The 14,718-nt window shown below is 48.9% G+C and overlaps 7 protein-coding genes across 7 annotated transcripts; 3 read left to right on the top strand and 4 right to left on the bottom strand.

Moving 5' to 3' along the window:
• Positions 1 to 362: 362 nt before the first annotated feature.
• Positions 363 to 889, bottom strand: PHYSODRAFT_460053 (hypothetical protein; the record flags this gene model as incomplete). Its single annotated transcript, XM_009538162.1, has 2 exons — positions 363 to 607; positions 709 to 889. Coding segments are annotated over 2 exons (426 nt in total), but the record flags the coding sequence as incomplete, so codon positions are not given.
• A 468-nt stretch (positions 890 to 1,357) lies between these two features.
• On the bottom strand, positions 1,358 to 1,627 carry PHYSODRAFT_527143 (hypothetical protein; the record flags this gene model as incomplete). The annotated part of the gene is made up of 1 exon (XM_009538161.1): positions 1,358 to 1,627. A coding segment is annotated over one exon (270 nt), but the record flags the coding sequence as incomplete, so codon positions are not given.
• A 534-nt stretch (positions 1,628 to 2,161) lies between these two features.
• PHYSODRAFT_254036 (hypothetical protein) lies at positions 2,162 to 2,686 on the top strand (the record flags this gene model as incomplete). Its single annotated transcript, XM_009538160.1, has 2 exons — positions 2,162 to 2,502; positions 2,542 to 2,686. The coding sequence occupies 2 exons, from the start codon at positions 2,162 to 2,164 to the stop codon at positions 2,684 to 2,686; spliced, it is 486 nt and encodes a 161-aa protein (XP_009536455.1).
• Positions 2,687 to 5,272: 2,586 nt separating this feature from the next.
• PHYSODRAFT_288826 (hypothetical protein) lies at positions 5,273 to 6,539 on the top strand (the record flags this gene model as incomplete). Its single annotated transcript, XM_009538159.1, is given in 4 exon segments — positions 5,273 to 5,299; positions 5,316 to 5,574; positions 5,680 to 5,831; positions 6,425 to 6,539. Coding segments are annotated over 3 exon segments (280 nt in total), but the record flags the coding sequence as incomplete, so codon positions are not given.
• Positions 6,540 to 6,832: 293 nt separating this feature from the next.
• Positions 6,833 to 7,018, bottom strand: PHYSODRAFT_527375 (hypothetical protein; the record flags this gene model as incomplete). The annotated part of the gene is made up of 1 exon (XM_009538158.1): positions 6,833 to 7,018. One exon carries the CDS (start codon positions 7,016 to 7,018, stop codon positions 6,833 to 6,835), a length of 186 nt encoding a protein of 61 aa, XP_009536453.1.
• A 3,151-nt stretch (positions 7,019 to 10,169) lies between these two features.
• Positions 10,170 to 10,352, top strand: PHYSODRAFT_526673 (hypothetical protein; the record flags this gene model as incomplete). Its single annotated transcript, XM_009538157.1, has 1 exon — positions 10,170 to 10,352. A coding segment is annotated over one exon (183 nt), but the record flags the coding sequence as incomplete, so codon positions are not given.
• Positions 10,353 to 11,824: 1,472 nt separating this feature from the next.
• On the bottom strand, positions 11,825 to 12,574 carry PHYSODRAFT_526071 (necrosis inducing-like protein NPP1 type; the record flags this gene model as incomplete). Its single annotated transcript, XM_009538156.1, has 1 exon — positions 11,825 to 12,574. One exon carries the CDS (start codon positions 12,572 to 12,574, stop codon positions 11,825 to 11,827), a length of 750 nt encoding a protein of 249 aa, XP_009536451.1.
• Between the last annotated feature and the right edge of the window lie 2,144 nt (positions 12,575 to 14,718).

The following is a 14,718-nucleotide window of genomic DNA, read 5'->3' as shown; positions in this document are numbered from 1 at the left end:
GCCGGGGCCAGCACGGCTTGTGCATCTTTGAAAAAGTCGTTGTTGAGTCCGTCGGCTCCGGCCGCCTTGTGTCGATTAAGTGCTGATATCGCTGCTATGACTTCATCAAGAGAAATATCACTCATGAGCATCGTGTTGTCGTCGTCTGTCAATTTCCGTTCAAGTGGAATCGAAACGAAGTCGTCTAATTCCTGTTCCAGTGTTGTGCCTGGTACCGTTCCATGACACTTGCTGAGAATTGGCTTCCACTCTGATGCAAATTTGTCCGCTACAATCATGTTGCGCCCGAACTCCTCGCCGTTGATCCTATTGATTCCCGTCACATGCTGATCACACTCCCAGTCTGAAACCCGTTTGAATTGCCATCGAAGTCGTTTCGTGGTTCGTTCTAGCTGTTGACCGATTCGCACCATTCTCTCCTCCCTGAGTTCCTCCACACTGGCTGCAATCAGATCTCGCCGGCTGCTGAGGTGCTGTCTCGCTTGTGAGCGAATCTTTGCTCCGTAGCGCTTTCGTCTTTGATTCACCCATTTCCGCACCTTCTGGATGCAATGGACACATTTGCGTGCCTCAGCATCCCACGTCGCTGCGGTTGCGCTTTTGCCGACTTCCTCCATAATAAGCTCGTTCATAAGCTCATCTAGGACCCGGTCGGGCTGGGACGAACGTATTGGGTACGTTACCCGTCGACTAGTCCGGCATGGAGACGGTGTTTTATCGTGAGCCATTTGGCCGCGTGATAGCTCCAGAATACGTAAAACTCGATTGGTTCCGGTGGTTCTTCGTCATCAACATGCCCGGTTAGAATTTGCGCGTCTTCAAGTGCTAGCTGACGTTGCAGTTCCTGTAGCGCTGCAATTTCCGGTCTTCCCGTCTTTCGTTCGCCGAGTCTGTCGAGATGAGGGTTTTGCACGCTGTTAAAATCCCCAGCGAGAACAACGTTGCTGCCGCCCCATGACAAGCTCTGTAGACCAGTGAAAAACGCCTCTCGTTCGGTTGCATCATTCGGTGCATACACATTGACCAGTATAAGAGTGGGATTCTCCAGAAGTTGAGCGGTGCTGCTAGAAAGATTCGTGTTGCTAATTTTAACTGAACCCCCCCATGAAAATCATTCCTTGTATTTCTACAGTTTTCTGCCGACTCATTCCTTGAAGAAATTATTAACTGAAACCCCCTATTGTTGTCACTTAGTTCTTCCTAACGACTACAACGACCGGTCCCGCAGATGCTAACCCGTCATCTGCAGGTTGGGCTCCTACTTTGCGTATCGCCTCTGTCGCGTCTTCCTTACTCGGCGTCCGCGTCAGGCTCTTCAGCCCCTCCAGTGAAATATGCATCCCGCCATTGCCTGAGGTCACCGTCTAAAAGGCGAGTGACTTCTGCCCAGCGGGGTTGGTTGGTCCGAGCGAAATACCTGACGACTCTTGCGATCGTCCATCGCGATATTTGCCAACATGTCAGCGGCCTTGTTGAAGGCTCTCGAATGATGGTTCCACGTGCACAGATGGACCCGATCTGCTATCCCTCTGCATTGCGCGAAAATGCTCCGTAAATGTGGCGCTCTGGGCGGACGCCGTCTCCTCATCTGCGCCAATATCATCGCGCTATCGCCCACCACGTGGAGATCGGTCAGTCCGTTGGTGAGTGCGTAGTTCAGTCCTGCACACAGTGCCACACAGTGCCCGGTACTCTGCTATATTGTTTGTAGTTCGTCGCGATGCCAAAGAAATGCTCGCCATCCATTCAACGGTAGGTGTCGGTTCTCCTTGAGGAAGCAAGACTATCGGACCAGGGTTTCCGCGGGATCCTCCGTCGAAGAACAGAATTGTAACCGGCTTCGATAGCGTAATAGGACGTGATGGACGTCCACAACTGTGATTCCCAAGTAGAGCATATGAAACTATCTTGGCAGCTTCGTGTCGCCCTCGGGATGGCGAGATCTGAGTCAACAATAGCCTGTGTAAGCAGTTGATGTAAGCCTGACGGAGCCTGCCCGTCAGTATAGCAGAGGCATGGTGCACGCTCGCATCTCTGACAGGATCCCAATAATCCGCTCTACGACGCCAGATCGCCTGCCTACTCCGTCGTTGTGCTAGTGCCCGCTTTGCAGCGGGAGCACTCACAGCCTGAGCGTATGCCGCGCGTCGTCGCCACCACGATGGCCTTCACGGCGTGTCTGTTCCTCCTCATCGGCGCAACTTCGTACGCCGTCGTGGGCTGCCAGATCCCTGGTAACCGGCTGTTCGCCATCGGTAGCACGGCGCTCGACCTGAACGTCAACCGCGGTGCTGTTGTGATGGCCTACCTGTTCATGCAGCTGCACATCACCATCGCCATGTCCGTGGTTCTAAACCCCGTGCTGTACATTCTTGAGCGTGGAGTGCTGAGCATGCACAAGCGTCCGCTCCTCGCTGGTGTCGACGAGGAGTCCCCCGCCTTCGAAAGCATCAGCACGCTTCATAAAGACCGTGTTTCAGTAGTCGCGGGCCCTTCTGTCACGTCACTTTGCTGACGCCGAGTACGATCTGTCCGCAACAGTGGCCCCATCGTGACTGACAAGTACATGACGCTGCGCATCTGCGTAGTGGTGATCCTGCTCGTCCTGGCCATCATTTTCAAGGACCACTTCGATGATTTCACCGATTTCGTCGGTGCCTGGGCCGTGTCGATGGGCTCTCGTTAAAGCAACGGCAAGACTAGCAACTTCAGCAACGTCAGGCCTAGCAACTTCAGCAACTTCAGGATGAACCACTGAATGATAAATGGCCTAGCAACTTCAGGTACGTCGCGGTTGTAGCATATGTAGGATAAGCAACGCCAAGCAACGGCAGGTCGAGCAACGTCAAGCAACGGCGCCAGCGATGAGAGTGATTCAGCAATTTTCTGACACTGGCTCAGTCAAACATTTCTACGCAAATCAAGTCTCGGCACTTCACGTACATCATCTTCAACGCCGCAAGGACGTATTATCTAGGCCAGGCATGTTATGTTAAATAATTGTGTTGTCAAGTGAAGATGAATTCGTGTATTTCATGCTTAGAGTTCTTGCTCTAGTGTTCGTATCCTATCAAACCATCACTTCAGTTCGAGTTGTAGCTGAATAGTACGCGCTGATGCGTTTGTTGATATCTCCCAGCCTACTCCAGAGTGTAGGGTCATCCCCAGCTTGTTGAACGTCGTCACAATTGCAGAAAATCTCCCACATAATGAGTAGCCTCATCACTTCTACGTCTTTAGCACTCAAAATGCGCTTGCCTTGTAGGAGTTTCCCGCCATTTAGAAAACTGCATGCTTGAGCAAGACAGAATACACCGCAGCTAGCCGCATCGCTCTGGACTGGGTACTTCAACCACTCCATGCGCACTGGTGGTGAGTAGGTTGACGCTGGACTTTTGTTGTTGTCTGCCAAGTTGCACAACGATGCAGCACCGAACTCGCGATTTTCAGCTACATCGGCTCTTTTTGAGCGCATTAAAAAAAAGCAGTGTGTGATCAATGTTCCCCATCATTAACGCGGGCAATATTACTTACACTGAGAAGCCGCATACCTTGCTCCCGATGAATGCTACTGGGATCAGATCTTCTTCATTTTCTACGTTCTCCATGTAGTTGTTCTCTCTTGTCCACCTTAACAGTTCACTTCTTAAACTGGCCAAGATTTTAAGCGGGACGAGGAAGTTGTGCGCGAACGTTCCAGGAATTGCGACTGTGCTCTGCACCTGGGGGACTCGCTTCTCAATAAATTTCTCATTGAGACGCACAGGAAGCGATTAATAATCTCATGAACTCGGGTCACGCCCAGAACAAAACATCTTCAAGGCTGATTGGGCAATCGCAGGAAACGTCGAGAATTCCGTGTCTGGTACTGCCAGCGTGACAGCGCATTCGCAGAATGCTCAGCAGATTTGGGTAAAGCAAGAGTGTCTACACCGCACGCTTGATCGCTACTACCGCGAATCCTCTTCGTGGATAGGTTGTATCTCTTCGCCGTCGCAGGTTCTGCAGCATTGACCTGCGGGGGGTCGTCTCTATCAGAACGGTTTGCTTGCTCATACTCGACTTGGGTTGGCTCTATCATTTCGTCTTCGATAGAATCGACTGCAGGTCTACTTTCAGGGCAAATCCCTGGTATAGGCGAGTCGTCGTCACCGAAGCTCGACTTCTAACGGGGTTAAATCCCATTCAGAACGCACAGGTGGTAGGTCATTCATTATCTTCACAACTGACAATCTCACGATCCAGGCTTTCAATATCGCTGGGCTCTGATTCGAAGTCGGTATCATCGTCATTTATGGGCTCGTTCAGATTCATTTCCCATTTCTTCGTAAAATCACTGAGAATTGTTCTTAGATCCGGGAAGCGCTCGTAAAAACGATGGGAGGGCAATTGTTGCATGGCGGTCAGCAGTGGGAAAAACTCTGCTTGAACAATATTGTATTTTTCGCTGTCAGAAAAACGGCTTGTTCACACTTCTCCCCCCGTTTCAGCTTCACATATCCAATACACCGTCGTACCACACCAACATTAAGACTCAATCCTGGATCTTTAGCTGTACAACCGCGAATAACACGAACTAGAGTCAAACTTTTGAGGGTCACCTGTAGCGATACCATCAGAGACGACGCATCTGGCATCGACCAACGTTTTGGCAGCAGCGTGTTCCCGAATTCAGGGAGGTTCATCGCCACACTAGTGATACCAAAAATATGCTGACATGGTAGCTTTGTCGACACATTGAACAGACAATCACAACGTGGCTCTGACCCAGTTTTCCAATCAACTTCGATTCCTCGGCCACTCTCTGTTACCAACTTGAATATATCTCCGCCTTCGTGCGATGAGTGAGTCCATTCCCACGTGTCGCCGTAGACCACACTGTAGTCCCATTGGAGTTTTACACGCTGGAAGCAATATGGGCTGAGGACTTGGCTGAGTTGCGTGAGATGCCCAATTGAGTTAGTCACTCCAGGATTTCTCAAGTCGTAGCCTCCAATTGAGTTTAAGAATTCGCGCAAGACCAATGCCTGATGCTGAAAGATAACTTTCAAACACTTGTCCATGCTGACTTTTATTCGGAGAAGCTGTTTAATCTGCCCCCAACTACACCTTTGCCAATCCAAGTTGGCAGCAGTGTAAAGCAAAACGGTGTGAAGTAACTTAAGTAACATCCAAAAATCGGAAAATAATTTTTGAAATTAGTATTTAGAGCAATGTGGATTTAGTGCAGAGCAAACCCAAATCACTGGTCAGTAACAGACTGTCTCCGCCGGCAACATGCCCCAAGAGCCGAAGCATGCACGCGTGTGCTCGATGCACACCGAGAAGAGCGTGACTGGGTGCTGGTTGCCGACTGCAACGGCATCCCTCCCACTACTCCCCGCAACATCGTCCAGCGCCAAGCCGCTGATGTCAAGAAGAGAGGCGGGGCGCGGGCGGCGTGCACGAAGTGTACTCCAGAAATGGAGGAAGGTCTCGTGGGCTACCTGGAAGACAACTGCCAGTACACACTCGTGCAGATGCAGGAAATGCTTGCGTTCGACTTCAGGGTGCACATCAGCACTTCGTTGATCAGTAAGAAGCTTTGCGATAAGCTTTACACTGTTAAGCAGGTACGCCTTCAAGTTATTATGCTATCACTTTTACCATCTACTGTACTAAGTATGTTCCCTGTGATAGGCTCGCGTAGAGCCCGAGACCTGCAATAATGCTGTAAATATCGAGAAGAGGAGGGTGTTTGGTGAAGCGTTGCTGAAGCATGAGCGGAACGGTGCTTTTATCGTGTATTATGACGAGACCAACTACAACCTGTACTGTAAGCGGACGCAAGGCCGCGCTCCTGTCGGACAACGCGCTATCGTCAAGCTCCCTCCCTCTAAGGGGGCTAACTTACAGGTGCAGTGCGCAGTTTCCCCCGAAGTCGGCCTCGTGCACTACGCCACGCGTCTTGGCAGCATCAAGATGGAGGTCAATGCCGAGTTTGTGGACGAGGTATACGACGGGGTCAAGGCCCACGACGTGTACCGCGACCACTTTCTGGGCAAGACCATCGTCATCGTCCTGGACAACACGCCTGTCCACTGCCAGACGGGGGATCTTGTCCTACAGCGGGCGGATCTGGAGTTGCTACGCCTAGGGCCGTACTCGCCTATGTATAACCCGATCGAAGGTACGGTTAGCTTATCTTTTGGTGCGATATACTTAGAGGTACTGAGGCGATACAATGTATTATTGTGCAGGTTGCTTTAGCGTTTTAAAAGATCGCATCAAGGCGTATCTGGGCTTGAGCCACGATGAGATGATCAACGTGCCGCACAGCCAGAAGACGGAGCGTAGGATGCGACTGCTCGAGAAAGCCGCGGAGCACTGCATGCCTTGCATTGACATGCGCCTCGTTAACAAGATGGCGCGACACTGTGCGCTGTCTGTCGCCGCTGCTATTCGTAGCGAGCCCATGGAGTATGGAACTTAGATGTTTGCTGTGAACTAAATCCACATTGGTCTGTACTAATCCTCGAAAAAAATATTTTGAAAAAAATATTTTTCGTATTTACGTGACTCTCGGCTTTGCCTTACACTACTGCCAACTGGATTGGCAAAGGTGTAGACTCAATCCGATTGGTCGTGGTGTTGCCAGCAGTAAATCGTTGCCGACGGCCATAGTTACTCCAGCGCTCGCTGCACTTATCGCAGCATCGGCGAAAGTACGCCAGGAAAGAGGGACTTATCTCCGAGACACGTTTTTCGAAAACTGCCAAACGAGCTTTGTACCGTTCGGGTGAGGATGCATACATCAGTGAGCGGAATAGCTCTTCGACTTCATCACGTAGTTTTAAGGGCACAAAGTACCCTCGGCGTTGTTAGTGTTGTGGGTCCAGTCTAGAACGAGTGTATCTCCCCATCGAGCAAAAATCTCTCTCTGAGCGGCGCTCTGAACGACAATACCTACCGTGAGATCCCAGTCATCTTGTATGAGAAGACATTGGTTGCCTTCGTGTTGCACAAATTCAGCAATCATAGTTTTAAGCCGATCCTCTGTGGTTGCGGATCCCAGTCTGCTGTTAATCAGGTTTCGAATCTGCTGTGGCGCGAAGGGAAACCCTTGTATTATACGAACAGATGAGTCCCTTAATTCAAATATTTTTCAATGCCTCATCTCCCGTATTAATATCGAACGCACCTGTTTTTCTCGAGAGATAATCTGTTATCTGCTTCGTGTCAGTGTTGGTTTCGACAAACGCGTCGAGCTGTTCCAGCATTTCGTCTGAGAGAATCTCTGTGCTGTTTTTAAGAGCTACGAACAAGTGAGGTTGTGGTTATGACAGGAGAACTGTAAAAAAAGCATGACGAAACGTGAGTTGGAGGAAGTATGATATCACATACAATGTTGCAAGGCAAGACACGCACCTCAGCTGTGATTTTAACTACCCATGGAGGCCCCGCGGTAGAGTTTGTGTCTTCGTGAAGGGTGGAACGTCAAACCTCTGCCCTAAAAAAGCCTTTGCACTCACGATATCTCGACGTACGTGTCGTTCGCTTCCCTGTTTCACGCGAGGGCTGCTTACATCCCAGTGTGCACATGTATTTTCGAAACGCGAGTTTGAATTGCGGTGGCACTGTCCTGGCCTTGAACTTGGCATTCCATTTGTGGCACGAGTTCGAGTCACGAACTCGATAGCACACCAAATTCGTTTTTTCGTACTCGCCCCAAAATTCTTCTAGTTTTTCCCAAGATACAAATTCTTTTCCCAGCACGGAAGGAATTTCCCGGGAAATTACTGTAGGGAGTTAGTACGACAAGCAGCACAAATCCAGTTAGATAATACAACGTACTAAAACAAATTGAACTGTCTACCTGGTGCTTGACGGGTAGCCACCAAAACCAGGCTTGGATCCTTCATCTCTGGCGTCCTCTTCATTTTCATTGACATCCTCGAGGCGGTCTAATATTCAGTTATACATTGTAAATAAACCATACACGTGACCGAAACATGAACATTTACACTTACGCCGCTTCTCTCCACGGCTGAAGCCTAACATTTACAAGTACATATTTAATATGAGAATTGAATACGGACCAAATGAAGCATAACGCTTTAACGTACCGGGAGTGCTCATTCTGAAGCGAACGTCGCTCTGTTACAGAAGCTGTAAGGCACAGGAATGGGCGGGACGGGGAAGGGGGTCGAGGTGCGGGGGAGAAAGGAAGTGGTAGGGAACTGGAGGCTGGTGACTGGAGCAGACAGAGCGGAGAGTACAATGCAGAAAGTTAGCCTCCTTGCCGCATTATAGCACACAGTCTTCTATCTACCTTCCAGAAACAGCGCAAAATTCTAAATGAAGCAACCCAGGAGTCAAAACTCCTCTCCCGCGTACCAGATGAAAATTAAGTTGCTGAAGTTGCCGAAGTGGCCGACGTTGCTAAAGTACCAGCTGTTGCTGCAGTTGCTAAAAGCCCTGTCGCCTTTACTGGAGCTCTGCACGTTCCTACGGTAGCATTAGAAATTGCCGGATTCATCCGCACCTGTCGCTTCTAAGATTTACGAAGACGTGAGGCAGATCCTAACGATGTGCTCACCCAAAGCAGTAGCACGATGCAGATACATAAACCGGGTATCCTGATCAATGACACAACGTACAGAGGATCACTTGCCACAAAAATGATCCACATTCTTACACACTGCAGTAAGGCATAACAATATGCACCAAGTGTAATAACGTGCGTCAGGTCATGGAGCATAGCCCCAGCATGGCCGACGAATAGCATCCATGGAGAGTACAATAGGCCTACAAACGTGTAGTGCATCTAATATACAGTTAAACCATGATAGCGTTAGTGCACACAGATCAGTTTAACGACTACGCTGCCATACAAATATGCCCCGCGCGTATCAGTTAGACATTTTTAGTGGTGAGTAGTAATAGGATTGAGATATGAAGGAACATGACCACAACTGAGCTTAGGATGCCGGAAGGTTAGGATACAGCAAGACTCGAGCAAGTTGCCGATGCCAACAACTAATCCCATTTCATACTTTTATCCATTAATGTATTGGTGATGCCGATGCCAACAACTAATCCCATTTCATACTTTTATCCATAAATGTATTGGTGATTCGTCCTGCATATTAACGCTCTCTGACTAATGTTCCTAGTTAACAGTGGTTTGACTGCACCATCCCACATACGCACCACGACGTCGCCACAGTTTCCATGTGTCCGGTTGGAATTTGTTGATGTAGAGAGGGAGAACATGCCGTCCCAACTAAGTTTAGGCACGCAGAGTATCCCTATGAACGAATTAAATACAATCTATCTCAACGAAAAGGCGAGCGCCGCCCTCGACACACTAGCAGGTAATTCGCATCGAAAGAGATAGTGGCGTCAAGCTCAGCCTACTAAAAAAAGAGAGCTTAACTGTGAATGTTACAAACAAAATAAACCTCAACATCAGACGTTTGTTTGTAAAGATCTTCATTTTGAACGATTACAACAAGTCTAACTAAGTTTTGGATCAACGTCACTAACAAGTAATTTACACACACTAGTGTTAGCAACACAAGAAAATATGTGGAGACCCTACCATCAAATGCATAGTAGATAACGGTGCCAATCACAACTTTCTACCTGCAATGTACTAATATGTAAGGTTAGTAGCGTGTGTATGATAATAGAAACTACACCAATGTGCAACAAAACGTACAATAAAATTTACATCAGATAATGCGCAAAGAGCTTTTTGTGAAAACCGCTTCATTTGCCTATTTTGCTCGTAAATCGATCGATTAGTACCCTGTTTTAGCTCGATCGATTTGTAAATCGATCGCGTCCTGCGATGCATATGTGAGTGGATGTGCAGTTTAGGCGATCGTTTTATGGAAGCCACGTTGATATAGCCGTGCTTCATCAGAATGCCTAGGCAATCGCACAGGCAAGCGATGCATCTAGATCACGATCGATTTCAGCCCTGATTTGTACTCTGATTAATTATGTGGTTGAAGTCTAATAAGGGGTTGCTACAGATATGCGTTTTAGCCGGTTCTCACAATAACTATTCGATAAATTAAAATTGCAGAAATATCCATCCCCTAACCCTATGATATCCTGACGTTGCTGAAGTTGCTAGTCCTGACGTTGCTGAAGTTGCTAGTCCTGCCGTTGCTTTAACGACTTCGGTGTCGATGTCCTGCATCATTCTGCCGATCTTCTTCTACCTCAAGGTATTCTGGAGCCGCGTCCCGTCGTACGAGAAGGCTGTCGGCGCATTTATTATCGTCTTTTGTGCTGGCCTGGGCGTCTATGTGACGTGCATGACGGGCAAGAACCTCTTCCTGAATATTGTGAGTGACTAGACGTTCCCGTACTGCCCCTCGGGCTACGACATGGTCGTGTACACGAACGAGACGTTTGACGGCAACAACGAGAGTACTCGTAGTTACAAACTCATAAACTACGGGCACACGGTTTGAGAGGAGAAATTAAACTGGCGCAGCAGGTTGCCCCCATTTGTTGAAACGCACGTAGGTGGAGAACGTACGTCTGAACTAAAAAATGACTGACCGATTACAGAACATGTTCCGCTCCATTGCCTACTGGGCTTGTAGTTTTAGACCATTTTGAAACATGACCATACATACAGACTTTTTGTTTTAAGACAAGTAATGCCAAGCATCCCCGAGCACGAGCAGCTAAAACCTCATGAGCGCTCGCTGATCTGTAGCTGCTCGTATCTAATCGATTTAAAGAGGGGAGCGCGAAAGTGAGCTCCAAACACTGATTGGACAATTCACAATTAGCCCCTAACTTGATCTCAAAGCGCTTCTTCATGGTAGTAGGGATACCATCAGCTTCTGCAGTTACTGTAGCCTACGGTCGCACTCATTATAGTATTGTGGGTTGCACGAGCTGTTGTTCAAAGTTGATCCATTTTAGCCAATCAGTTCACTCCTCAAACGAGCTGCTTTGCATTCGTACTTATCCGAGGGAGCAGCACAGCCCAGCTCGCGATTTGAAGCGAGCACACTGCTTTTCGCTTGCTCGTGCCCCTGCTCATGGGGGGGGCTTGGGTATTGTATTCTGGAATACCCGTAACTCAAAAGCGAGCCTTTCTTGTCGAGGGGGGATTTGTAATTTGGTCAGGATTGTACTTTTTAGATATGAAAGTAGAATTTAGATGGTCCTAAACGTAAAAAATAGAATCTTCCAGATTGCTGATGAGGCAATGTGATGGCAGAGCTGTACAGTACAGTCCCCGCGCGCTCTCAGGTAAACGAGGCAATATGATGGCAGAGCTGTACAGGACAGTACATTACCCGCGCGCTCTCAGGCAAACGTAAGACCCGCAGTTGGGCTTCACATTCTAACGTTTGCTAGACCTTTGCTAGAACGTGAAGCCCAACTGTGGGTCTTACGCTCTATTAACTCACCTAGCAGCCGCCAGAACGGCCCTAGGACACTGTACTTGCTCGTGGCCCACGAGTCGTGGGTCCTGGGGGAGACCCTGTGAACTGTACATGTAAGCTCAATGCCTGTCGCGGCTCGTAGATCACGAAATAGAGGACCCAGACACCTTGGGAGATTTGATTCTAAGGCCTAGTTCTAACCGATTAGCCGAAAGCTCATACATGTATTAATAGTACTTCGCATGTAATTCCTCAGTACGAAATTGATACTTGAAGTACAGGTATGAATCGAACTGAACGATTCATCCCCTCGCCCGGCCTGGCAGACAAAGGCGCAATGCTTGAACGCTAAAAGAAAATCAAACATTTTATTTAAAAATAGGAGCAAGCCAATGGTTAATTACAGCCTCGGATCGCTGCAACTAAAATGGGTAGGCCTTCTTCAGTTTATCCGTGAAGTCCTCGTCCGACAAGGGCATGACAACCTTCCTATAGGACCAGTCCACGTCAAAGTCAGCATTAGTCAACCCCGTTCGAGCCTCGTCCGTGAGCTGCTCCCACGTGATCAAATCCTGCGATTCTCCCGTCTTCGTCGTGGTTCGAATGCCCACCTTGCTGCCCCAGAAGCTAAAGTATGAGTCGAACTTGACCGTCACTCCGTCGATAACGTACTTGGACTTGGGCGGGGTTGCCTTCCTGAAGCCCACACCCGCAGACATGGAGACGCCCTGGATGGTCGAGTTGTCGGGCTTGTCGCTGTCAGTCCAGACAATGGCATAGGACCAGAAGTGGCGGTGGCCCTTGCGATACTTGGACACGTACTGCCGGCCCTTGGGGAAGTACCAGGCATACATGATGGCCCACTTGCCCTTGTACCAGTCCGAGCGCGAGTACACCTGCGAGCCGAGACCAGAGCCCTTGCACTTGCCGTTGGCCCATCCAGACCACTTGAGACCGGCACTGACGGAGCCGTCGGCTTGCACGGCGGGGTACGGGTGGCATCCGTACGAGATGTGGAGCTGCGGCTTGTACTTGACCGCAGTCTTCTCGGAATCCGTCGTGGGCTCAGGCTGAGCGACGGGCTGAACGGTGTCGTGGTTGATCATCTTGACGTCGGCGTTAACCGCGGCTAGCGAGGCGATCGCAGTGACGATGAAGGCACGGAGGTTCATTGTTGCGTGGCGAACTTGACTGTCCTGTGGTTCTTTTGGAAGTGAGGGTCGCGGACGTGCTGGTCCTTTCGACGAGGTCCAGCAAATTGCAGCAATTTGCTGGCAGCAACGAGGTAGAGGTCTCACTCACCTCCGTTGAGGTGTCTCTGCCATGCAAAAGCAGAAAAGGTGTCGCGAACTTGGCGGTGAAGGCTCATGGGCAGGCTTTGCAGCCTCAGTTACGGCTACAATGTGCCAGCTCGCTCATATGACGGCGACAGCTCCCAACTCGTTGCTTACGAATCCCCGGGTTATCACGGAATGTACTAACGTTATTGACGATAGTTTGCGAGTGAGAGAGCACTTCACATTCTGAAATTGAGTGGCTTCTAATGCATTGTACCCAAGACATTTATCATGTTGTATGAGGAAGAGGAGAGAGTATTCTTGGCTGACTGTAAGCTGGAGGGTCTGACAGTAGCATGCACTATTAATTAATAAAGCCGACAGAAATACACAAGTTCACACACAAAATAGAACTAAGTACAGTCTTTGTATTGTTGAAAAATAAGTATAAGGCGTCTGACATTATTCTCTGAGAACAGTACATGTACATGTAGATCAGACTTAGCGGAAGGAAGCCTTCGTAATGAAAATCGAGGATACATCAGATATGGGAACACTGTTCCCAGTGCGGACGACTTGGGGCTCCCAAGTTTGGCAGCTTGGGAATTCCGCGGCCGTTCAGGACCAGCCATCTCGAGTCGAGATGTCGAGACTCGACCGCTCGGAGCGGATTTGACTCAAATCTTTCATCTATCTCATGGATACCCAGATGGCTCCACAGCAGTAAAGCCGGAATTCAGTTGCTGGCTTCCTCTTCACCCCCTTCAACCACAAAAGCAAGGCGAAAGTGCAATGTACTGTACCGCATGCTAATGTGTATTTTGTCTCTTTTGACAACCTCTACAGCGACTTGAATCATTCCACTCATAGACAATAAAAATGACCTCATCCCGTCACTCCACATTATAGCAGGATTCTGCAAGACTCAGTCTTGGTGGCCCCTGTGAGCTATGTCTAACTTCTATGAGAGTTAAGATCACTCAGCTTAGGGGCTGGTCAGGCTGGCTGGTGCTGGTTCTCGGTCCGGTGAGCGAAGGGGTAGGCGAACTACTCGGTTTTGACTCTGCTTTTTGTCCAAAATGAACAAAAATAGGCACTTTACTCAAAACCCGAGAACCACCTTGGCGATTGAGTTCTCGGGTTCTTGGCGAATTGGCTTGGTTTTGACCGAGAACCACCTTGGCGATTGAGTTCTCGGGTTCTTGGCGAATTGGCTTGGTTTTGTTCATTTTGGACAAAAAGCAGAGTCAAAACCGAGTAGTTCGCCTACCCCTTCGCTCACCGGACCGAGAACCAGCACCAGCCAGCCTGACCAGCCCCTAAGCTGAGTGATCTTAACTCTCATAGAAGTTAGACATAGCTCACAGGGGCCACCAAGACTGAGTCTTGCAGAATCCTGCTATAATGTGGAGTGACGGGATGAGGTCATTTTTATTGTCTATGAGTGGAATGATTCAAGTCGCTGTAGAGGTTGTCAAAAGAGACAAAATACACATTAGCATGCGGTACAGTACATTGCACTTTCGCCTTGCTTTTGTGGTTGAAGGGGGTGAAGAGGAAGCCAGCAACTGAATTCCGGCTTTACTGCTGTGGAGCCATCTGGGTATCCATGAGATAGATGAAAGATTTGAGTCAAATCCGCTCCGAGCGGTCGAGTCTCGACATCTCGACTCGAGATGGCTGGTCCTGAACGGCCGCGGAATTCCCAAGCTGCCAAACTTGGGAGCCCCAAGTCGTCCGCACTGGGAACAGTGTTCCCATATCTGATGTATCCTCGATTTTCATTACGAAGGCTTCCTTCCGCTAAGTCTGATCTACATGTACATGTACTGTTCTCAGAGAATAATGTCAGACGCCTTATACTTATTTTTCAACAATACAAAGACTGTACTTAGTTCTATTTTGTGTGTGAACTTGTGTATTTCTGTCGGCTTTATTAATTAATAGTGCATGCTACTGTCAGACCCTCCAGCTTACAGTCAGCCAAGAATACTCTCTCCTCTTCCTCATACAACATGATAAATGTCTTGGGTACAATG

The sequence above is a fragment of the Phytophthora sojae genome (assembly GCF_000149755.1).
Source record: "Phytophthora sojae unplaced genomic scaffold PHYSOscaffold_11, whole genome shotgun sequence".
In the NCBI taxonomy this organism is placed as follows: domain Eukaryota; phylum Oomycota; class Peronosporomycetes; order Peronosporales; family Peronosporaceae; genus Phytophthora; species Phytophthora sojae.
The sequence above is the reverse complement of the archived record's forward strand: the minus strand, read 5'-3'. Positions and strand labels throughout refer to the sequence as shown.